The sequence below is a fragment of the Vulpes lagopus genome, chromosome 1 (genome assembly GCF_018345385.1).
Source record: "Vulpes lagopus strain Blue_001 chromosome 1, ASM1834538v1, whole genome shotgun sequence".
In the NCBI taxonomy this organism is placed as follows: domain Eukaryota; kingdom Metazoa; phylum Chordata; class Mammalia; order Carnivora; family Canidae; genus Vulpes; species Vulpes lagopus.
The window spans coordinates 91,148,117-91,165,112 of record NC_054824.1 but is presented as its reverse complement, the minus strand read 5'-3'; the positions used below and the strand labels follow the sequence as shown (position 1 = coordinate 91,165,112).

Below are 16,996 nucleotides of genomic sequence, written 5' to 3'. Positions count from 1 at the left end.
CCTATTTTTCTTCTTTAGAACCTGGCCTTTCAAATCTCCATTAACAACTCAGTGGCAAAGATAAAACATCTGCCAAAATACAGATGACAGCATGAGCAAGTGTCCTAATGGCAGGCATTTAGTGTAATGCTTTAACACACTGCTTCTAGACTGCTGAGGTGGCCCCATTAATAAATACTTTTAAATAGGCATTTACTTCCTTAAAATGGCAACTTGTGTTTAAAAGTAATATTCTTTAAAAGAAAACATTTTCGTTTAAGCAAGACAAATGACTACTCGACTTAGACAATAAAACTGTTTTTTAATCATGTGTACCCTTGATTTTAAAAACTCATTGTGAACAAGGAAAAATCATTCAACCACTAAAAAAGACTGTCCATGTCACCATCATTATTTGAGTCAAGTTTTGTTTGCCAGTTACTAAAAACTACTGGAACTGCTGATGTGCTTTTAAACAAAGTACAATTGGATTTGCAGGGGAGGGGGGAGGAAAGGAGCATAGTAATTCATTCTGTGTCTTATAAACCAATAGGGGAGTTGCAGTTTGCCTTTAAGTAGAGGGAAGGAGCATATCAGGTAGTTTCTTTTACCACACAGGTCAACTGAAACTGAGTGGCAAAGGCAAAAAATGACTTTATCAATCATCTATAAATGAAACTGAAAGCAAAATCAAACTTCAGTACAAATAAATGTACAAATCTGTGACTTTTTTACTCATTTTGATTTCTAAATTCAGTCTCAAATACGCTGGTTGATAATGACTGGTGTTCTGAGACTATTATATCTTCATAATGTGCTTTTAAAACTACGTATTAAACACACACGAAACCTATTGTAGCTTATGACAAACACTATCACTTCCTCTTATATTCATCTCTTAACAGAAGTCAAACGTATAATGCCTTTTTTCAGGTTATTATTAACTAAGTACAATAAAATACTATAAATTGCGAATTCTGTGACTCTGTAGGGGCTTGAGCACATTAATATTGCATGTAAATGAGTGCTAATTATATGACTTAACTATTATTAAATAAGGCCTAGCAGAAATCCTATTCCCCAAAGTACTATTATAGCAATTCTTTTCCATCTGCTTGAAAACAGGACCACTGCTTTTTAAAATAGTAAATGATTTACATTTTTTATTCTTTAGCTTTTGTTGCCAGAGTGATACTTTATTAAAATGTGTAATTTGGTTCAATATGAAGGCTTTCTGATCATATAACAGGTTTCCGAGAGCACTATTTTCGCTATACTAATAGTAATGGCAATAAGCCATTAATGATGATGACAGATACTACCTTATCTAATTATCAACACTTCAGATAATAAGGATGTCATCAACAGCTCCAGCAACCCAGGATGTTTCAGAGATTGGAGAAAGTGGCAAGCGAGGACCTAAAGGGATAACTGAAATGGCTTGAAATCACAAGCGTTTACAAATGGCACAGTGAGGCTAATAATCAGTTTAAAACGTAATTAACTTAGCATTCTAGAATTAAATGTAACAATTGTATTTTACTGTCACTCAAATTCAATACTGGATCTTACAAGTTCACAGAAGACTAGACAGATGTAAAGTGTGACAGGCACCGCAGAACCACGAAAATTCCCACTCCTCACTTTTTACAGACGAATCACACGGTTTTGTTTTTTTTGTTTTTTTTAAAAAAGCATAATGGATTCCAAAAGCCTGGGGGGGGGGGGGTGCGGGGAGGGGGGGGGAGCAAACGCCTTTGGCGTTGAAAGACACCAAAGCCCACCCTGCTGCAAATGTGTTTTGGCTGGAGGTTAGAGTCTTCATATTTCAAGCGAAATCCGGATTGCTATTAAAATGGCTCACCCCAATAAAGCGGAAAAACTTGAACGTACGATTTGAACTGTAATAAGTGGCTGATAGGGCGTGGGGGTAGCGAGAGTTTTCCAGGTAGCTTATTTCTAGGGTTTAAAAATAAATAAATAAATAAAATAAAAAGGCGGCCAGAAGATTCTTCTGATTAAATGCTGGGCTGGAAATGCAACTTGATTGCTCCTTTAGGTCTCCTTTAAGTCCCCTGCTGCCGTGGGAGGGCAAGCGGGAGAAATCCCGTCTTGCAGACTTCGCCAAAATGCGCACTTGTATCGCCAGAGGCCCGGGCCCTCCCACTCTCCCTCCTTCGCCCCCAAATACGCTCACGCACCGAGGAAGAAGAGGGGCGCGAGGAGGGGGGCCCCCGCCGCTCACGGCTGCCGCCCCTCGCCTGCCGCCCCTCGCCTGCCAGCGCGCCCTCTCCGCGAACAGTCCAGCGGGGCGCGGGGCGCGGGGCGCGGGGCGCGGGGCGCGCGGCGCGGCGGCGGCTTCCTGGGGCGAGCCCGGGCGGTGCAGGGCGCGGAGGGCGGGCGTCCCGGCCGCCAGCCCCGGGCGCCCAGGCCCCGCGGAGGGGAGGAGGGGAGCCCGGGCCCGCCGCCTCCCACGCTCGCAGCCGGGGCGCGCAGGGCCCGCGCAGCCCGCGCTCCGAGCGCCGCCGGGGGAAGCCCGCACAGCCGCGGGGCCGCGGGGCCGCCGCGCCGGGGGACAGGGGCCACTCACCGCAGCACGCCGAGCCCAGCAGCAGCAGCGCCGCCAGGGGCCACATCTCCGCGGCCGCCGCGGGGTCGCCGCCGGCGCCGCCGCAGGTGTCTGGAGCAGCCGCGGCAGCTGGGAGAGGCAGGATCGGCCGCCGCCACCACCGCCACGGGCAGGACCGGACGCCGCCGTCCGTCACGAGCAGGACCCGCCGCCCAGGCTGCCTGGCCGCGCGCGCACGCGCGCTCCCGCCGCCCCACGCCCGCTCCCCTCCCTCTCTCCCTCCCTCCCTCGCTCCCTCCCTCTCCCGCCGTGCGCGCCGCGCACGCGCACTCCCCCCCGCCCCCGCCGCCGCCCCCGCCCCCGCCGCCGGGATTGTTGACGCGACGCGCTCCTGCTCCGCGGGGCTCGGGTCCCCACTCCAGTCCGCTCCGACGAGGCCTGGAGCCCACGCCCACGCGCCGCGGCCCCGCGGCCCCGGAGGCTGAGTGTGCGCCCCCCGCCCCTCCGCGGTCTCCCCGCCTCAGGCCCGCCCCCTCACGGGGCCCTCCCCGCCTCGCGCCCCCTCCTCACGCTTCGGGAGCGCCGCCAGGGGCCGCTCCCCGCTCCCCTCCCCGCTCCCCTCCCCGCTCCCCTCCCCGCTCCCCTCCCGGCCCCGCGGTGCCCCCGCCCCCCCCTCGGCTCACGTCGCGTGGGGGCGTCGCGACGCTGCCCGGCGCTCTGGGAGCCCGGGGCGGGGGGCCCGCGGGGGCGGGGGGGCCCGCGGGGGGCGGGGTCGGCCGGCGGGCTCGGGGCGCTCGGCCCCGTGGGCCCGGCGTGCGCCGCGGTGGCGGGCTCCGGGCGCGCCTTCCCGCCTCGTCGGCAGCGGCTTCCTCCTCGCTCCGGTACCTCAGACAGCGCGGCCGCGGCGGCGAGCGCCTCTAGGTGTGGCCCCCGCCGGCCCCGGGTAGGCAGGCGGGGTCGGCCGCGACGCCCGAGACTTCCCGCCCAGGACCCCCTGGAGCCCGGTGAGTGACACGCCGGCCCGCGCAGCCCTGTCCGCTGTCGGGGCGCAGCGAGCTTGCAAGGTGGGTTCCAAAGGTGGACGGGGCCTTCGGCCGTCTCGCCGAGTCACGCAGGACGCATCGTCCATCCCGGAGCAGACGCTCTGCCTTGAACACTTTACCCGAAATGATGAACTCTCTTGTCAAAAAGTCAGGCTCCGGCGGCTACTCTAATGGAGCGCCTCCCTGTCGGCTCCCTTGGCGTACCTGACGGGGAAGAATGCAGTTTCCCACCACAACATCCCACTCCTCCAAATCCTCTCAATCCGTGTGACTCCTTCATTGCCCCCCATCCCCACTGTAAAAAAAAAAAAAAGAAAAAAAGAAAAAAAAAAACAGGAAATAAAATTGCCCTTCCCTGACACTGTAGCGGTCTATTGTATACTTGTGTGACTTTTTCCTATAGATTTTGCGTGTGTCTGTGTGTGTATGAATCTCTTCTTCACGTTTGAAAGAATTCTCAATTCTTTCAAATTTCACAGAATATTTTAAGCATTCCCTCCTCCACGACTTCCTGTAGAACTGGGAAAACAGAAGGGGCTTAATAAATGTGTTGATGTGACTTGAGGCAAGCGTTGTTCCAGGGAAGTGTGATTGTTTTTTAATGATGAGGAAAAGAAAGAAAGACAATTGCCTAGCAGATATCTCACTAAAACAATGGTTAATAATTATGGTGGTAATGATTTGAATGGCAGCCTTGACACCCTGAGGCTACCAAAGGGACTGATGGATTCTCCTCCAACTGCTGCTTATATGGATACAAAAGAATCATCCACCAGACTTTGAGCATTCAGGACATCGTGTATCACAGAGCAGCTGGTTGGCTAAATAAGGCTGTCAGCTGTCCCTGAGACCAACCGACCCCCCTAAAGCTGAAGAGTGACTGGGAAGGACTGTCCCCAATCTTCAGAGGTAGAGACTGAGGGATGCTCCATTTCATCCCGGGAGCTGCTGAGGCTGTGTGCTTAATGTAGCTCTGTGCAGAAAATGCAGTAGATTTAAGTCCGTGAAAGACAGGTCACCTGCGTGACCATCTCTACTCTTGGGAATGTGTTTCGATGGAGCAAGAGGAGGCCTATTCCAGGAGAGAGAACCCAAGTCTCTCTTAGATAACCTTGGGCTCCTTCATCCAGTATTTAACCACCTTACATTTATATTTCCCTCTTAATGCCCCCAAGCCTTTTTATTTGGATTTTGAACTCATCTTTATATAAGGGTTTTTTTTTTTTTCTTGGTGGGTTGTGGGGGGGCAGTGGTGGAAGGCAAGGGAGTAATATATTTTAGAATGGTTCAAGCAGAGGTAATTCACATTAGATTTATCATCTAAATGAATCTTTGTAACAGCTTGGAAATGGGTATTATGATCTCCATTTTAGCAATGAGGAAACCAAGGGAAAGAGGGATAATGAGCATTTTGCCCACACTTACATGTGATACTTCTCTCTCTGTCTCTCATTTATGTCTGTGTCCCTTCTCCTCTTTTTATCTCCTCCAAAAAGCCTTTCTCAATCCTACTTTTCTTCTTTCCTAGAAATCTCCACCACGTAGGCAGTCTAATTACTTCTTCCATTATACTTTGGTCATGTTACTAATGTGTCAATACATATTTCTTTCTGCATATCTGTCTCCTATCATGTCGGCTAGGAGAAAACGAATTTTTTCCCCAGGTATATTTGCATCTCCAGGGGCTGGCACAATGCCTGGTCAAGACCTAAAGGCTCCATGTATGTTGGCTCAATCAAGAGAAATCCGTGCGGGATGTAGTATACAGAAAACTTTAGCCTAGGTTTGAGTTACAGCTCTAGCCATATACTACCAGGTGACCTTTGACAAGTTATTTGACCTTTCTGAGTCCTGGTTTCCTCATCTTTAAAGCTAGATGATAATAATAGACGTTAACTCTTCAAATTGCCTTAAGCGTGTAAGTTAACACTTTTATAGTTACATGGGACAGAGCCCGGTATATGCTAAGCATCCAATATTAGCTCTTATTATTACAATCTCCTTATAGTGAGGTGGTTTTCCTAGAATGGCAGTGAAAATTATTATTAAAACAATCACCGGTTGCTGGTCTGGAGCCTTAAAGAAGTACTGGGACTTGGCAAAATTTCTACAGTTTGATTCAAGCTAGAGGCACATGTCTGTACCCAGTGGGTAGCCCTTAATCCTCTTGCTTTTCTGCACACTTTGTTAGTGACTGAATGCTGAGTGGCCCACATCTCCGACACCTGGCTCAGGGCCCAGTGTCCTAGGGTGTTATTTCAACTTGACCTAGTTATTAAAGCATAGGAGCTTCAGTCATCAAATAAAGCAGTTATAGCAAGGAGGGTCTGTGCTCTCTGGTTAAGGGCTAGGTTTGGTTGGTTAGGCAGCTGGAAGATACTGCCATGTGGTTGGAGAGGTGGAGTTGGTTGGTGCAGGGAAACAGAAGGAAGGCTTTAGCAGCAGGAAATGACCTGCCTAGACTGTGCTTCAATTAGAAGCAGATATTAGAAACTGCCTCCAGGTAGGAGGACAGCAGGACTTGAGGGTTCCAGGTAAGGAATATCTTCCAGGTAGGAGGACGGCAGGACTTGAGGGTTCCAGGTAAGGAATATCCTACCAGAGACATGACAGTCAGCTCTAGGGTGAGTTTCCTTCTGGATGTCAGGTGCACAGGTTTGTTTTGCCTAAGTCGGGGGAAGCACAGCATTTCCTGCCCCACCTCGTCCTCCTGCAGCTGGAGGCTCCTCATGTAGGGGGCCCACACTCAAGACAGCTGGAAAGCACTAGAGAAAGCCAGCTTCGAGGTTAGATTGCAGAATCACAGCAGGCTTACATATTTGAGAGCACATAATGTTTAGGGTCCTGGGAAGGCCCCTCTGTATCTTGGCTCCTCTGTGAGTGCAGATAACACACATGTAGTGGGCACACACTATGCACCAAGACCTCACTGTACTAGTGTATTTATTTTCTATTGCTGCCAGAACAAATTACCAGAGATTTAGGGGCTTAGGGCAACACCCATTTATTATCTTACAGTTCTGTAGGTCAGAAGTCCACTGGACTCAGCTGGTTTCTTTGCTTCTGGTCTCAGAAGCTTGCTGCTTTCCCTCCTGGAGGTGCTAGGGGAGAATCCATTTCCAGGCTTATTCAGGTGGTTGCCAGAATTCAGTGTCTGAGGTCCCCATTTTCTTGCCGGCTGCTGCCTGGGGGTTGGGGGTGCTGCTTAGCATCTAGAGGCCTCTTTTCGGGTCATTGTGTTTTTAGTTGCATGTGGTCTCTGAACATCTCAGAGCTAGCAGTGGTATGTTAAATCCTTCTTACGTAGTCATGTCTCTTCTGCCTCCCCTTCTTCTGCCACATTTGTGTGACGGACTCTTCTGCCTTCCTCTCCTCTCCTACTTTTAAGTGCTCAAGTGATTAGATTGGGCCCCTTGAGTAATCCAGGATAATCTCCCTATTTTAAGGCCTGTAGCCTTAATCACATCTGCAAACTCTCTTTTGCCATGGAAAGCAACATATTCACAGGTTTGCAGGAATTAGGGCTTGACAATCTTCGGGAGGCATTATTCTGTGTACCACAGTGAGGTTCTTTGAGGTTCTTTTCATATTTATTCCCTTAATCTTTGTAACAGCCCAATAAGGGAAAAAGCATTGTTCATACCCACTGTGTATGAGGTTCAGAGAGGTTTACATCACCTGCAGAAATGGTGGACTAGAGTTTGAATCTTGCTTCAGAGCTCATGCTCCTTCTTCTGGAGACAAGAAGTATAGGAAGCAAAGCAGATGTGTGATCTGTCATTCTCACTGCAGTTCCCACTACTGGTCCACTAGTGCTGCTTCTCAATTTAGTGAGGGTGTCACCAACGTGTCCGTCAGATTTCCAGCTCTCCTCCTAGGCACAGAGATGTGTAACCACTGGGTCTCAGAGAAAACAGATGGCATGCTCAAATAGAGTTAGAGGAGATTAATAAAGGGACTGTTTACCAGGGTGTAGGCAGGGTTAAGGGAAACCAGTAAGGAATGGCCAAGTGCCATTAGCTAACAACAGCTGTTCTCCCCTCCTCCACACCCCAGGTGTCTGGTCTGGAAGAAATGGTTACCAGAACCCTGAGAGAAAGGAAAGACAGGAGGAGGGCTGTCTGGCAGGACAGCTTTGGTGGAGGAACCCAGCTACTACCAGCCTTGAGGAGAGGAAGGATGGCAAAGTAAGTACTCCAACTTGACTCTCCTCCTCCTACCTCTGAACTTCTGCTGTGGGTCAGTCTCAACCAGAAACCTAGAGGGAAATGAGGCTGTTCATACAATTCTCAAAGCTTAGCTTCCCAGGCTCAGAGCAGAGGAGAACTGACCTGAGGGGAGTACCCAGCACAGCTGCACTGTCTCTTCCTGTACCCTTGAGCTTGGGTGTGATGATGTGACTTACTTTGCCAAGTGTATTAGCACCTTAGAACTATCTTAACAACTACAAACGAGGGGACTTAAAACAAGAGAAATGTGTTCTCTCATAGTTCTAGAGACTAGAAGTCTGAAAATAAGGTATCAATAGAGCCATGCTTCCTCTGAAAGCTCAGATAAGAATCCTTCCTTGCCTCTTCCTAGCTTTTACTGGATCCCAATGATGTGGTTATGGAATGTGATTGGGGTCCAGAGCCAACCACCAAGAAAGAATTCTTGAGATGTCTCACGTTTGGTGAAAAAAAAAAAAAGTGGTTTTATTATAACCCAGGGACAGGACCCAAAGGCAGAAAGAACTACTGCACCAAGGTTGTGAGGAGTGGCTGATTACAAACTTGGGAGTTGGGGGAGTTAAGGACAAAGAGAAGTATCTAAAAGGACTTTCATATGCTAAAGAAGATTCTCAGGATACTGGAGGCCCGGCTGTAGCCTACCAAAAGTGTCCCCCGCCCCCCTCCCCTTCCCTTCCCTCCCCCGCAGCCCCAAGGCATTAACATTAGGATAGTTGGAAGTTTCAAAGGAGAAATGTTATATACTCTTCCTATTTCAACTATTTGTCAATGAGCTGCAGGTTATAAAGAAATTTAATTTGGGGGTTCCTGAGTGGCCCAGTCAGGTACATGTCTGCCTTCAGCTCAGGTCATGATCTCTGGGGCTTGAGCTCAAGCCCCACATCAGGCCCCTGCTCAGTGGGGAGTCTGTTTCTCCCTCTCCCTCTGCTGCTCTTCCTGCTTGTGCTCCCTCTCTCTCTCTCTGTCAAATAAATAAAACCTTAAAAAAAAAAAGAAATTTAATTTTAATTTTATTTACATTCCTTTTTGACTTTGTTTCCTACATCACTGTGGAAGGGATGGTGATGTTAGGGCCCCAGGGAATTGAGTCAATGGGTTTCCGAAAGTTAGGCTATTGATAAGAATGCTTTTTCCTTATAAATCACTAAGACATTTGTAAACTGATGGAGACTAATGCCCTGTGGGACTGTGATCTCTATCAGTTAACCATTCATTTTTTCCCCCTTCCCTTAGTTTTAGGGCAGCCAGAAGTGCCAGAAGAATGTCACACATAGCCCACCTGATTGTGTATGTATAGGGAGCAGGGGAGGGTTAATGGGTCCTTTGCCCTCAGCTTGCCTTCTGCTCCCTCATCACTGGTAATCCTTGGAGTTCCTTGGTTTCACCTGTAACATTCTAATCTTTGCCTCTATTTTCCCATAGCCTTCTCTGTCTCTATGGCCTTCTTCTTCTTCTTATAAGGATACCAGTCATTTGATTCAGGGCCCACCCTAAATACAGTGTGATATCACTTCCAAATAGTTTCCAATTAAATACATTGGCAAAGATCCTCTTGTAAAATAAGGTCACAGTCTGAGGATCTGGGAATGGACATGAATTTGTGAGGGATAGTGTTCAACCCATTGTAGCCAGTAAAGTGTGTTACTTTCGGACAAAGCATAAAACCTAGCATGTAATTTGCCATTCTTTCTTTCCCTCCACCATGGCAATCAGCAATGTTCCAGACAGTGGCTGCTCCCTCAGCCTGGGTCCTAGAGTAAGGATGAGGCAAATCATAACCCTAGCTGACCTACAAAAAATACACAAGAATAGAAATAAATGTGTCATGTCTCCTGACAGATCAACTACAGTATTTAATGACACAGTCTAGCCCTTCAGAAATATTCCCACAGCTAAGGCAGCTCCCCACTCCCTTTTTTACATACAAAAACACCCTTGAATACTGGTATCATCCAAAACCACTCTGTGGCCTTGCTGTTCCTCTTAGTCCCTACTCCATTGGCAACATTTTACTGCACTATTGTTCCTCTATGGAGCAAGGTGTAGAAAGAAATATATTTCAAAGACTTCCTTTTGTATCCTTAGAGGGGCAAGTTTTCTAGGAAAAAAAAAAAAAGAGTGAAGGCTACAGCATATGAGTGTCCTTTGAAATTAGCTACAGAGTAGCTGCCTGCATTTCAGGCTGATAGTCTCATCTCCATTTTCAAAAGAGTTCCCCACCTGCAACACCCAGGAAGTCTGCTGATAGAACTTTCTTCTCTGCCTAAACCAGGGCTCTCTAGGTGTGCTCTCCCTTGCCTGTCCATGGCCACTTGTGCAAAATCACTCAAGACACCGTGCCTCATGAAGTTTGCTTATTGATGCTACATGAGTTCTCCGGCTACAACTGCCAATCTGCTCTTCTCTAATACTGGTCTAATTGCTATGGGTGTGGGCCAGCGGACTCCAACTATCATCAGATGGGCTTTAAAAGTGGAGTGGATAAACTAGGATCAAACTGCCAGACAAGACAGATGTACATATTTGGAATCATGAGAAAGGTTGCCTGATTCCATGTGCCCGTAACCCCACTTATTTGTCTGTCTTGAATGGCAGCCTGGACTTGAAGGCTCCCATGTGCCAAGTGCTCCTGTGGCAGCTGTGACTTCTACCCCATCTTCCCCAACAACAGGCTCCATGAGCCCCAACAGTAGGAGGAAAGGAAAAAGTTACAGAAACGTTACGCTTATAGGGGTAGCTCTCTCAAAGATCTCCTTAGATCGGCAGCAGTTGTAGCTCCTGGGAACTTGTTAGAAATGCGAGTTCTTGGGCTCTAGCCCAAACCTTCTAAACCAGAAACTCTGGAGTGGGACCTAGCAATCACTGTTTCAGGGAGTCTTCCAGGCCATTCTGGTTTGTGCTAAAGAATAAGAGCCACTGGTTTAAGGCCTGACCTAGGAAGTCAGGTGGTCCTCCTAGAAGGTAATCCACCTTGGTAAAAATACTATCAGTTCCTCAGTCTCCCTGGATTTGGTAGGAAAGACTCACCTATGTATGGTACAGTGAGGAATCCCTGGAAACCCTGGTTATCTCCTTCCTGGCCCACGGGGCATTTTGTATTAGCTGCGGGTCATAAGCACTGGTCTGGCTGTGGCCAAGCCCAGGAGACAACTCAGCAGCTGGCAGAGAAGCATCTCATGTGGAACAGCTCATACCAACAGCTCATACTGAAAGAGCACCCATTCTACCTCTGGTCTGATAAAAACCAATGTCTACTTCACAGTGACTTGTGAATCACCTTAGTCCTAATAGTTAGTGGGTTTATAAGTAGTTTAAGAAACTGATTTCATGGTAGTTTACAAACTGCCTTTTTGTGTGTCCTTCAAGGTACTTAGTATCTGAAATCTGGGTTAATCTTTTGTGAGTTTCCACTTAAAAGATGCCATTTTGATAAAACGTAGAAATCTTCCATGTGGCCACATAAATGTGTCTCTTTGTCTAGAGAAGGAAGTAAACGAAACTGGGGATTCCCTGGAGGAATGACAGATCAATACCCATTTCACCAGATGACAAATTCAGAGACACCTACGGGCAGTATGTGGAGTAGGGGAGAAACGAGTCATACTCTATCATAATTCAAAAGAAAATTATTTGTTCATTTTCGACAGCCATATGGGCTAGACCACCTGGAGTTGGTTCTGATGAACTAAGGTAAAGGGATCATCTTAATCTACTCTATCCTAGAAAGGTAAGTGGCATTCTTGCCTATGGAGTATACATGAATGCTCTTTCCTCTGGATGGAAGAAGGGCTCCTGGTGGACAAATCAGTCAGATTTCCTAATGGATGTATTCCTCCTCTTCAGTTGTTTAGAAGATTCTCTTAATTTTCTCTGGCAGTTCTGGATGGCCTGAGAAAGTCTACTGCTTTCCTTGCATAGCACAACTTCTTATGAACCAAAAATTTATTGTTGTTGGTATTATTTTTTGGTGTAAAGGTTTCACCTCTCAATCTTTTCCTTCTTTCTACTCTGAACTTTCACTGTGTTTTGGAACATTGTAAATATGGCCCCAGAAGACCAATGGAGCATGCTTGTAATTTGTGCTCCAATAGTCATCTCCTTTCCATGTCTCGCCTCTTTGGGGGCTGAATATTATGCCTATCCAGCTTCCTTTTCCTTCCCAAGCAGTGGCTTTGTGCTAGTGGGACCGCAAGCTAGATGAAAAGCTATCAAAGCGCTAAGGGAAGGAATCAATATAATATATGTAAGTGTGTACATATATCACAAGTGACAGGCTCATTTCCATGCAAGTTAAGATGTTCTCACTGCCTCTAATTGACACCCTGTGTGTCTGTGTGCACACATAGTCCGAAGGGGATATACATGGCTGGATTCATCCTATAGAGGCAAAGTAGACAGCTGCTGATGGGCTGTGATTTGATTTTGCTGGAGGGACCTTTCCATGACTACCCCAGCTGGCCCAGGCCTTTTGCCCGCTGGGAATTCCCACATCACTGGCCTCTTTGGATTGAGGCACTGAAAGTTGTTTAAATGCAAATTATTTTCTAGGAGGTAGAGACATTATTATTCATTAATATTTGGGCTTTAATGAATTTATAAGTTTAGAAGAGGACAGGCCAGAGTCTTTTGGTAATAGAAGCCAGAGAGATATGTTTTAATGATGATAGGCCAAAAAGAAAAGAGTGAAATCTAAAATACTACAGAAACTATAGCCATAGACTCAAGGAATAGGGCAAGTCCACTAGTTACATGGTAAGAAATAAGATGGAAAAAGGAAAGTGGGCAAGTGGGAAATAAAATGCCCCCCACAAGTATAGAAGTCATTTCTGCCTGGAGCTCCCTAGTCAGTCTTTCCTAAGCAGGAATGTTGGTAGAAACCCTGACTGAGACACTGATGCATTTCACATTTGCTGTAGCATCACTACTTGTAAGGATTTATTTATTCAAAAACAGCTGTTGAACACCTAATACATGCCTAGGCACTGTGGGTATATTAGGGAAACAAACCAGAAAAAAAAAAAAAAAACTTACCCTCACAGAGTTTGTGTCTTAGTGGGAAGGTGGGGAGAGACAACACAAAATAAATAAGAGATGTGTGGTACGTTAAAGGGTGGTAGAAACTGTGGAGAAAAATTAAGCCATGAGAAGGAAGTGGGGAGGAAATAAATAAGAGACGTGTAGTACGTTAAAGGGTGGTAGAAACTGTGGAGAAAAATTAAGCCGTGAGAAGGAAGTGGGAAGGAAGTGCCATTTTAAATACGGCAGTCAGAGAAGGCTTACTAGAAGGTGACATTTGAATAAAAAGTGAGCAAAGAGTGAGCAAGCCAGGCAGATGTCAACATGGATATAATTTCTGGCAGAGAAGACAGTATGTGCAAGGTCCTGCATTAAGATCTGGTCTGGCTTATTTGAGGAAGAGTGGGGGGTGAGGAGAAGAAGAGAGGCCTACGGGCAGGGAGAAGTGTGGTCAGGTGAGAGTGAACACAGGGCAGAGCAATAGGAGATAAGGTCAGAAGATCATGGCAGGGGCAGTTCACAGGGCTCTATAAGACTTGTAGTCTGTAGTCTGGGGGCACCTGGGTGGCTCAGTGGTTGAGGGTCTACCTTTGGCTCAGGTCGTGATCCTGGAGGTCGTGATCCCACAGGGAATCTCCTTCTCCCTTTGCCTGTGTCTCTGCCTCTCTCTCTCTCTCTCTCTCTCTCTCATGAATAAATAAATAAAATCTTAAAAAAAAAAAAAAGACTTGTAGTGTGAGTGAGAGGGTTTGGAGCAGGGCATTGATATTATCCAACTTTCTATTTAATAGGCTATTTCAGGGGTTGGCCAGAGACAGCAAATATCTTCAGCAGGCCACCAGAGTATCAAGGCCAACTCCTTGATCCTTCTATTGGAGCATAAGGTAAACCAATGAATATGGCTGTGTTTCTATAAAAGCTTATTTACAAAAGCTAATGGCAGGCCAGATTTTGTACAAGCTGAACTTGGGCTATTGCAGGAGTCCATTGGAGAGAGGAAGGTGGCCCAGACCAGGGTTGTAGCAATGGAGGTGGCGAGAAAGATAGTAGCTATATTTGGAAGGAAGAGCCCAGGAGATTTACCATGGGGCCAGATGTTGGGTGTGGCCAGATGACTCCGGGGGTTTTTGGCCCAAGCAACTAGAGAAATGAAGTTGCCAGGACTGAAGTGAGCAAACTGACGGGTTTGGTGGGGGAGGGGGAAAAGAGGGGGGAGGGGCATCAGAAGTCCAGTGGAATATGAAAATTGAAGTTCCTTTAGGATAAAAGAATTGGACTAGATGTTCCCTAATGTTCCTTCTAGCTCTAATATTCTGTGATTCCACAACTGTGAGAGAATAAGCATCTACCCTCGTGGCTTCTGCTGTGAATGTGTTCTTTGGGGAGACCTTCCACGCTGCATTACTCCATCTTTCCCAAATGCAATTGGTGATTGTGCTGGCTAGAGATCAGTTGCTGGAAGGAAGAAACACTGAAAGGGAGGCAACTGGCAGCTGAAACTAGCAGGGGGACTTGGAAGAGCAGCTTAAATGGTGTATGTGCCCGAGGAGGCTTTAAAGGGCTGGAGGCAAATTCCTGTGAATCTTAGTTTCCTGGAGGTTATTCATAATGGAGGGTTGTCAGCCGACCAGGCTAAGAATGTTCAACTCATTTTCAGAGAAAAAGCAAAGCCTCGTCTTCAGTTTCATTTCTGCTGCTCTCTCAGAATGCCTGCACTTCAGACCTGCTGGCCCCTGCATAGATAGCCCCGGCCGAGCAGGCTCGTTCTGGTGGTCCCCCCCGGAGACCTGCAGGCCACAGACAGGGTCTTTTTCATTGGCTTGCCCAGGCCATTGCCCCCTCTTCTCTTTCACCTCTCCTCACTGGGAAGTATATCTTCTGTCTGCCCAAATTCTTTCTACCCAAGAAGTGGCTCCATGCCAGTGGGGTTGTTTGCTGTGTGGAGAACCAGCAAGCCACTTTGGGAGTGAGCTGATAGTAATATATTTAGAATATGAGCATTTATCAGAAGCAGCAGATGGAGGCAGCAGAGTGGAGCTCCCAGAACCGAGGGCAGGGAGCGTTTCATTCAAGTGTAAAGCGTGTGCCATCTAGACTCAGCTGGCACCAGCTCACGAAACCAGTGAAGAGAAGGAGGAAAACAAAGAAAGGCCACCTTTGTGCTAGGTTTGAGAGGTTGCAGCGTTCCCTGACCAAGAATCTTCGGTGCCTCAAAGACTGCATTCAGTCTGGGTTAGGAAGGAAAACCCTTGGCGGTTGCTTTCCCTAACATTTGTTACTTCCCTAAAGCTGAGTGATTTTAATAAAAAATTCTGAAGCTCAGAATAAATGGAAATATAGACCGTTTACTTATGTATGCATAGATTAATTCATTTGACAAACATTTGTTACATGCCTCAGACATGCCAGGAGCTGTGGAATATTCTGGGATGGAGAAGAACCAGGCAGATATATATGTTGTAATTCTTAACTATTAGAACTGTCAAAAGTATTTTAGTTTTAATTTTTTATCACCATTCCCACAGCCAACCCTTAAAAATACAAATATATTCAAGACCTGTTCTATTAACTATTTGAACTAGAAAAGTATATTTTTTAATGGTAAATCTCCTCAGGGCATAAGTATCAAATTCAACATATTAGTGGGAGAAAAAAAAATCATATTAATTCCAAATCGCCTGTTCGAGCAGAGTACTGTGATGAAGCCATCCCATTTGGAGAGGCCAATTTTAACGGTGGATGTCAGGTCTGAGGAAGGGCCACAAGTCACCCAACAGGGGGCAGATAGGTATACCCTTAACAATGAACCTTTAAGGAAATGCCTGTCGTCAAGTTTTGGTTTGAGGGTTGGGTTTTGTTGTTGTTGTTGTTGTTGTTGTTTTTTTTTTTTTTGAGAGATTTTGAGAAGGATCATCAGTGAATAAATCACATATTTCTTTATATTGCCTTTATATGAGAATCCTAAAATGTGAACCATTGCACGATGATAGATGGAAAATGTGGATCCCAAATCACCTAGTCAGAATTCATCACTCCTTCTCTTGGTGCCACCAGGGAAGCAAAACATCACATTTAAACACACCAAATTGTGTACTTAGTTCTTTCTCAAGATATATCATAGATTCCTCAAAGGAATGAGCAGTTCAGTGCCTCACATACAATTGGTACTGAATACATCGAATGAAAGAATAAAGACTACAGAAATAATTGTAATTATGAAGAAGAAGGAAAAAAAAGATTACCAAATGTCCATTTTTATCCTATCATCCTAAGGGTAAAATCAGTATATTAGAGAACATTCGGTTGTTATAGGTGGGAATGTCTCTAATCTACATACTCTCAGAGTCATTCTTTTATTTTGTTTTTTAAGCTATTTATTCAACAATGTTTGAGCATTTACTCCATTTCAGATTGCGCGATTCCCTGGAAAGTATAAAGGTGATTAAGTGACATTCCTCCCTCCACACTTGCCCACCTGCACTTCAAAGGCTGGACCAGAACTATTCTTAGGGGAGCTAAGAGAGCACCATTGAAGGATAGAGCCAGGGTAACACCAGTGATGGAAAGGGAGACCGGGTAAACTGAGGGTTGAAGAAAATCTTAGAGTGCATCTGACAGACCAGCAGTTCACAGCAGGAGAGGTATTGTCCCATCAGGAACTTTGGAAATCTCAAGGGCATTACTGATGGTCACTGATGGGAGGATGCCTCTAACATTTAGTGGGTGGAGGCCAGAGATGCTAGATGTCCTGCTATGCATGGGTTAGTCCTGTGTAACAAAGAATTGCCCTGCATCCAACACGACACCTGAATGTCCCACCAGACATTCATGTAGGTTAAAATCTGGCTATAATTATCTGAGCCTAAAACCCAAGTTTGTTGTGTATAAACAAAGTATGTTTTGCATAGTTTTAATAAAAACTGAATTTTCCAAGAATATGACCCCATTGTGCGTCAAAGGAAGATTGTGCCCTTTGGAATTTTGCCACGAGTTGTTCGCCATCCTGAAAAGTACATCATTGACTGCCTCATTGCTCATGGTATCTGTTGTCACCAATACAATATACCTGAATTAGTCCTCGTTTGTGTCTGTCAACCGCCAATGATTCTAGGCAAACATTTCATCATTTTGTTATGTCTTTGAGTACAATTGTGTCACAC

The 16,996-nt window shown here is 46.4% G+C and overlaps 1 protein-coding gene and 1 long non-coding RNA gene across 4 annotated transcripts in view; one reads left to right on the top strand and one right to left on the bottom strand.

Moving 5' to 3' along the window:
* The window catches only part of CD47 (CD47 molecule), a 43,564-nt gene extending 40,701 nt beyond the window's left edge, over positions 1–2,863 (bottom strand). For all 3 annotated transcript variants that reach the window (XM_041752485.1, XM_041752493.1, XM_041752500.1), the window contains exon 1: positions 2,570–2,863. In XM_041752485.1, the coding sequence (XP_041608419.1) occupies positions 2,570–2,615 (46 nt within the window). In that variant the 5' untranslated portion in view covers positions 2,616–2,863. The remainder of the gene's footprint in view (positions 1–2,569) is intronic.
* A 4,738-nt stretch (positions 2,864–7,601) lies between these two features.
* On the top strand, positions 7,602–13,722 carry LOC121473354. Its single transcript, XR_005983143.1, has 3 exons — positions 7,602–7,778; positions 11,468–11,547; positions 13,628–13,722. It is a non-coding gene; the product is annotated as an uncharacterized LOC121473354 (long non-coding RNA).
* Positions 13,723–16,996: the final 3,274 nt, after the last annotated feature.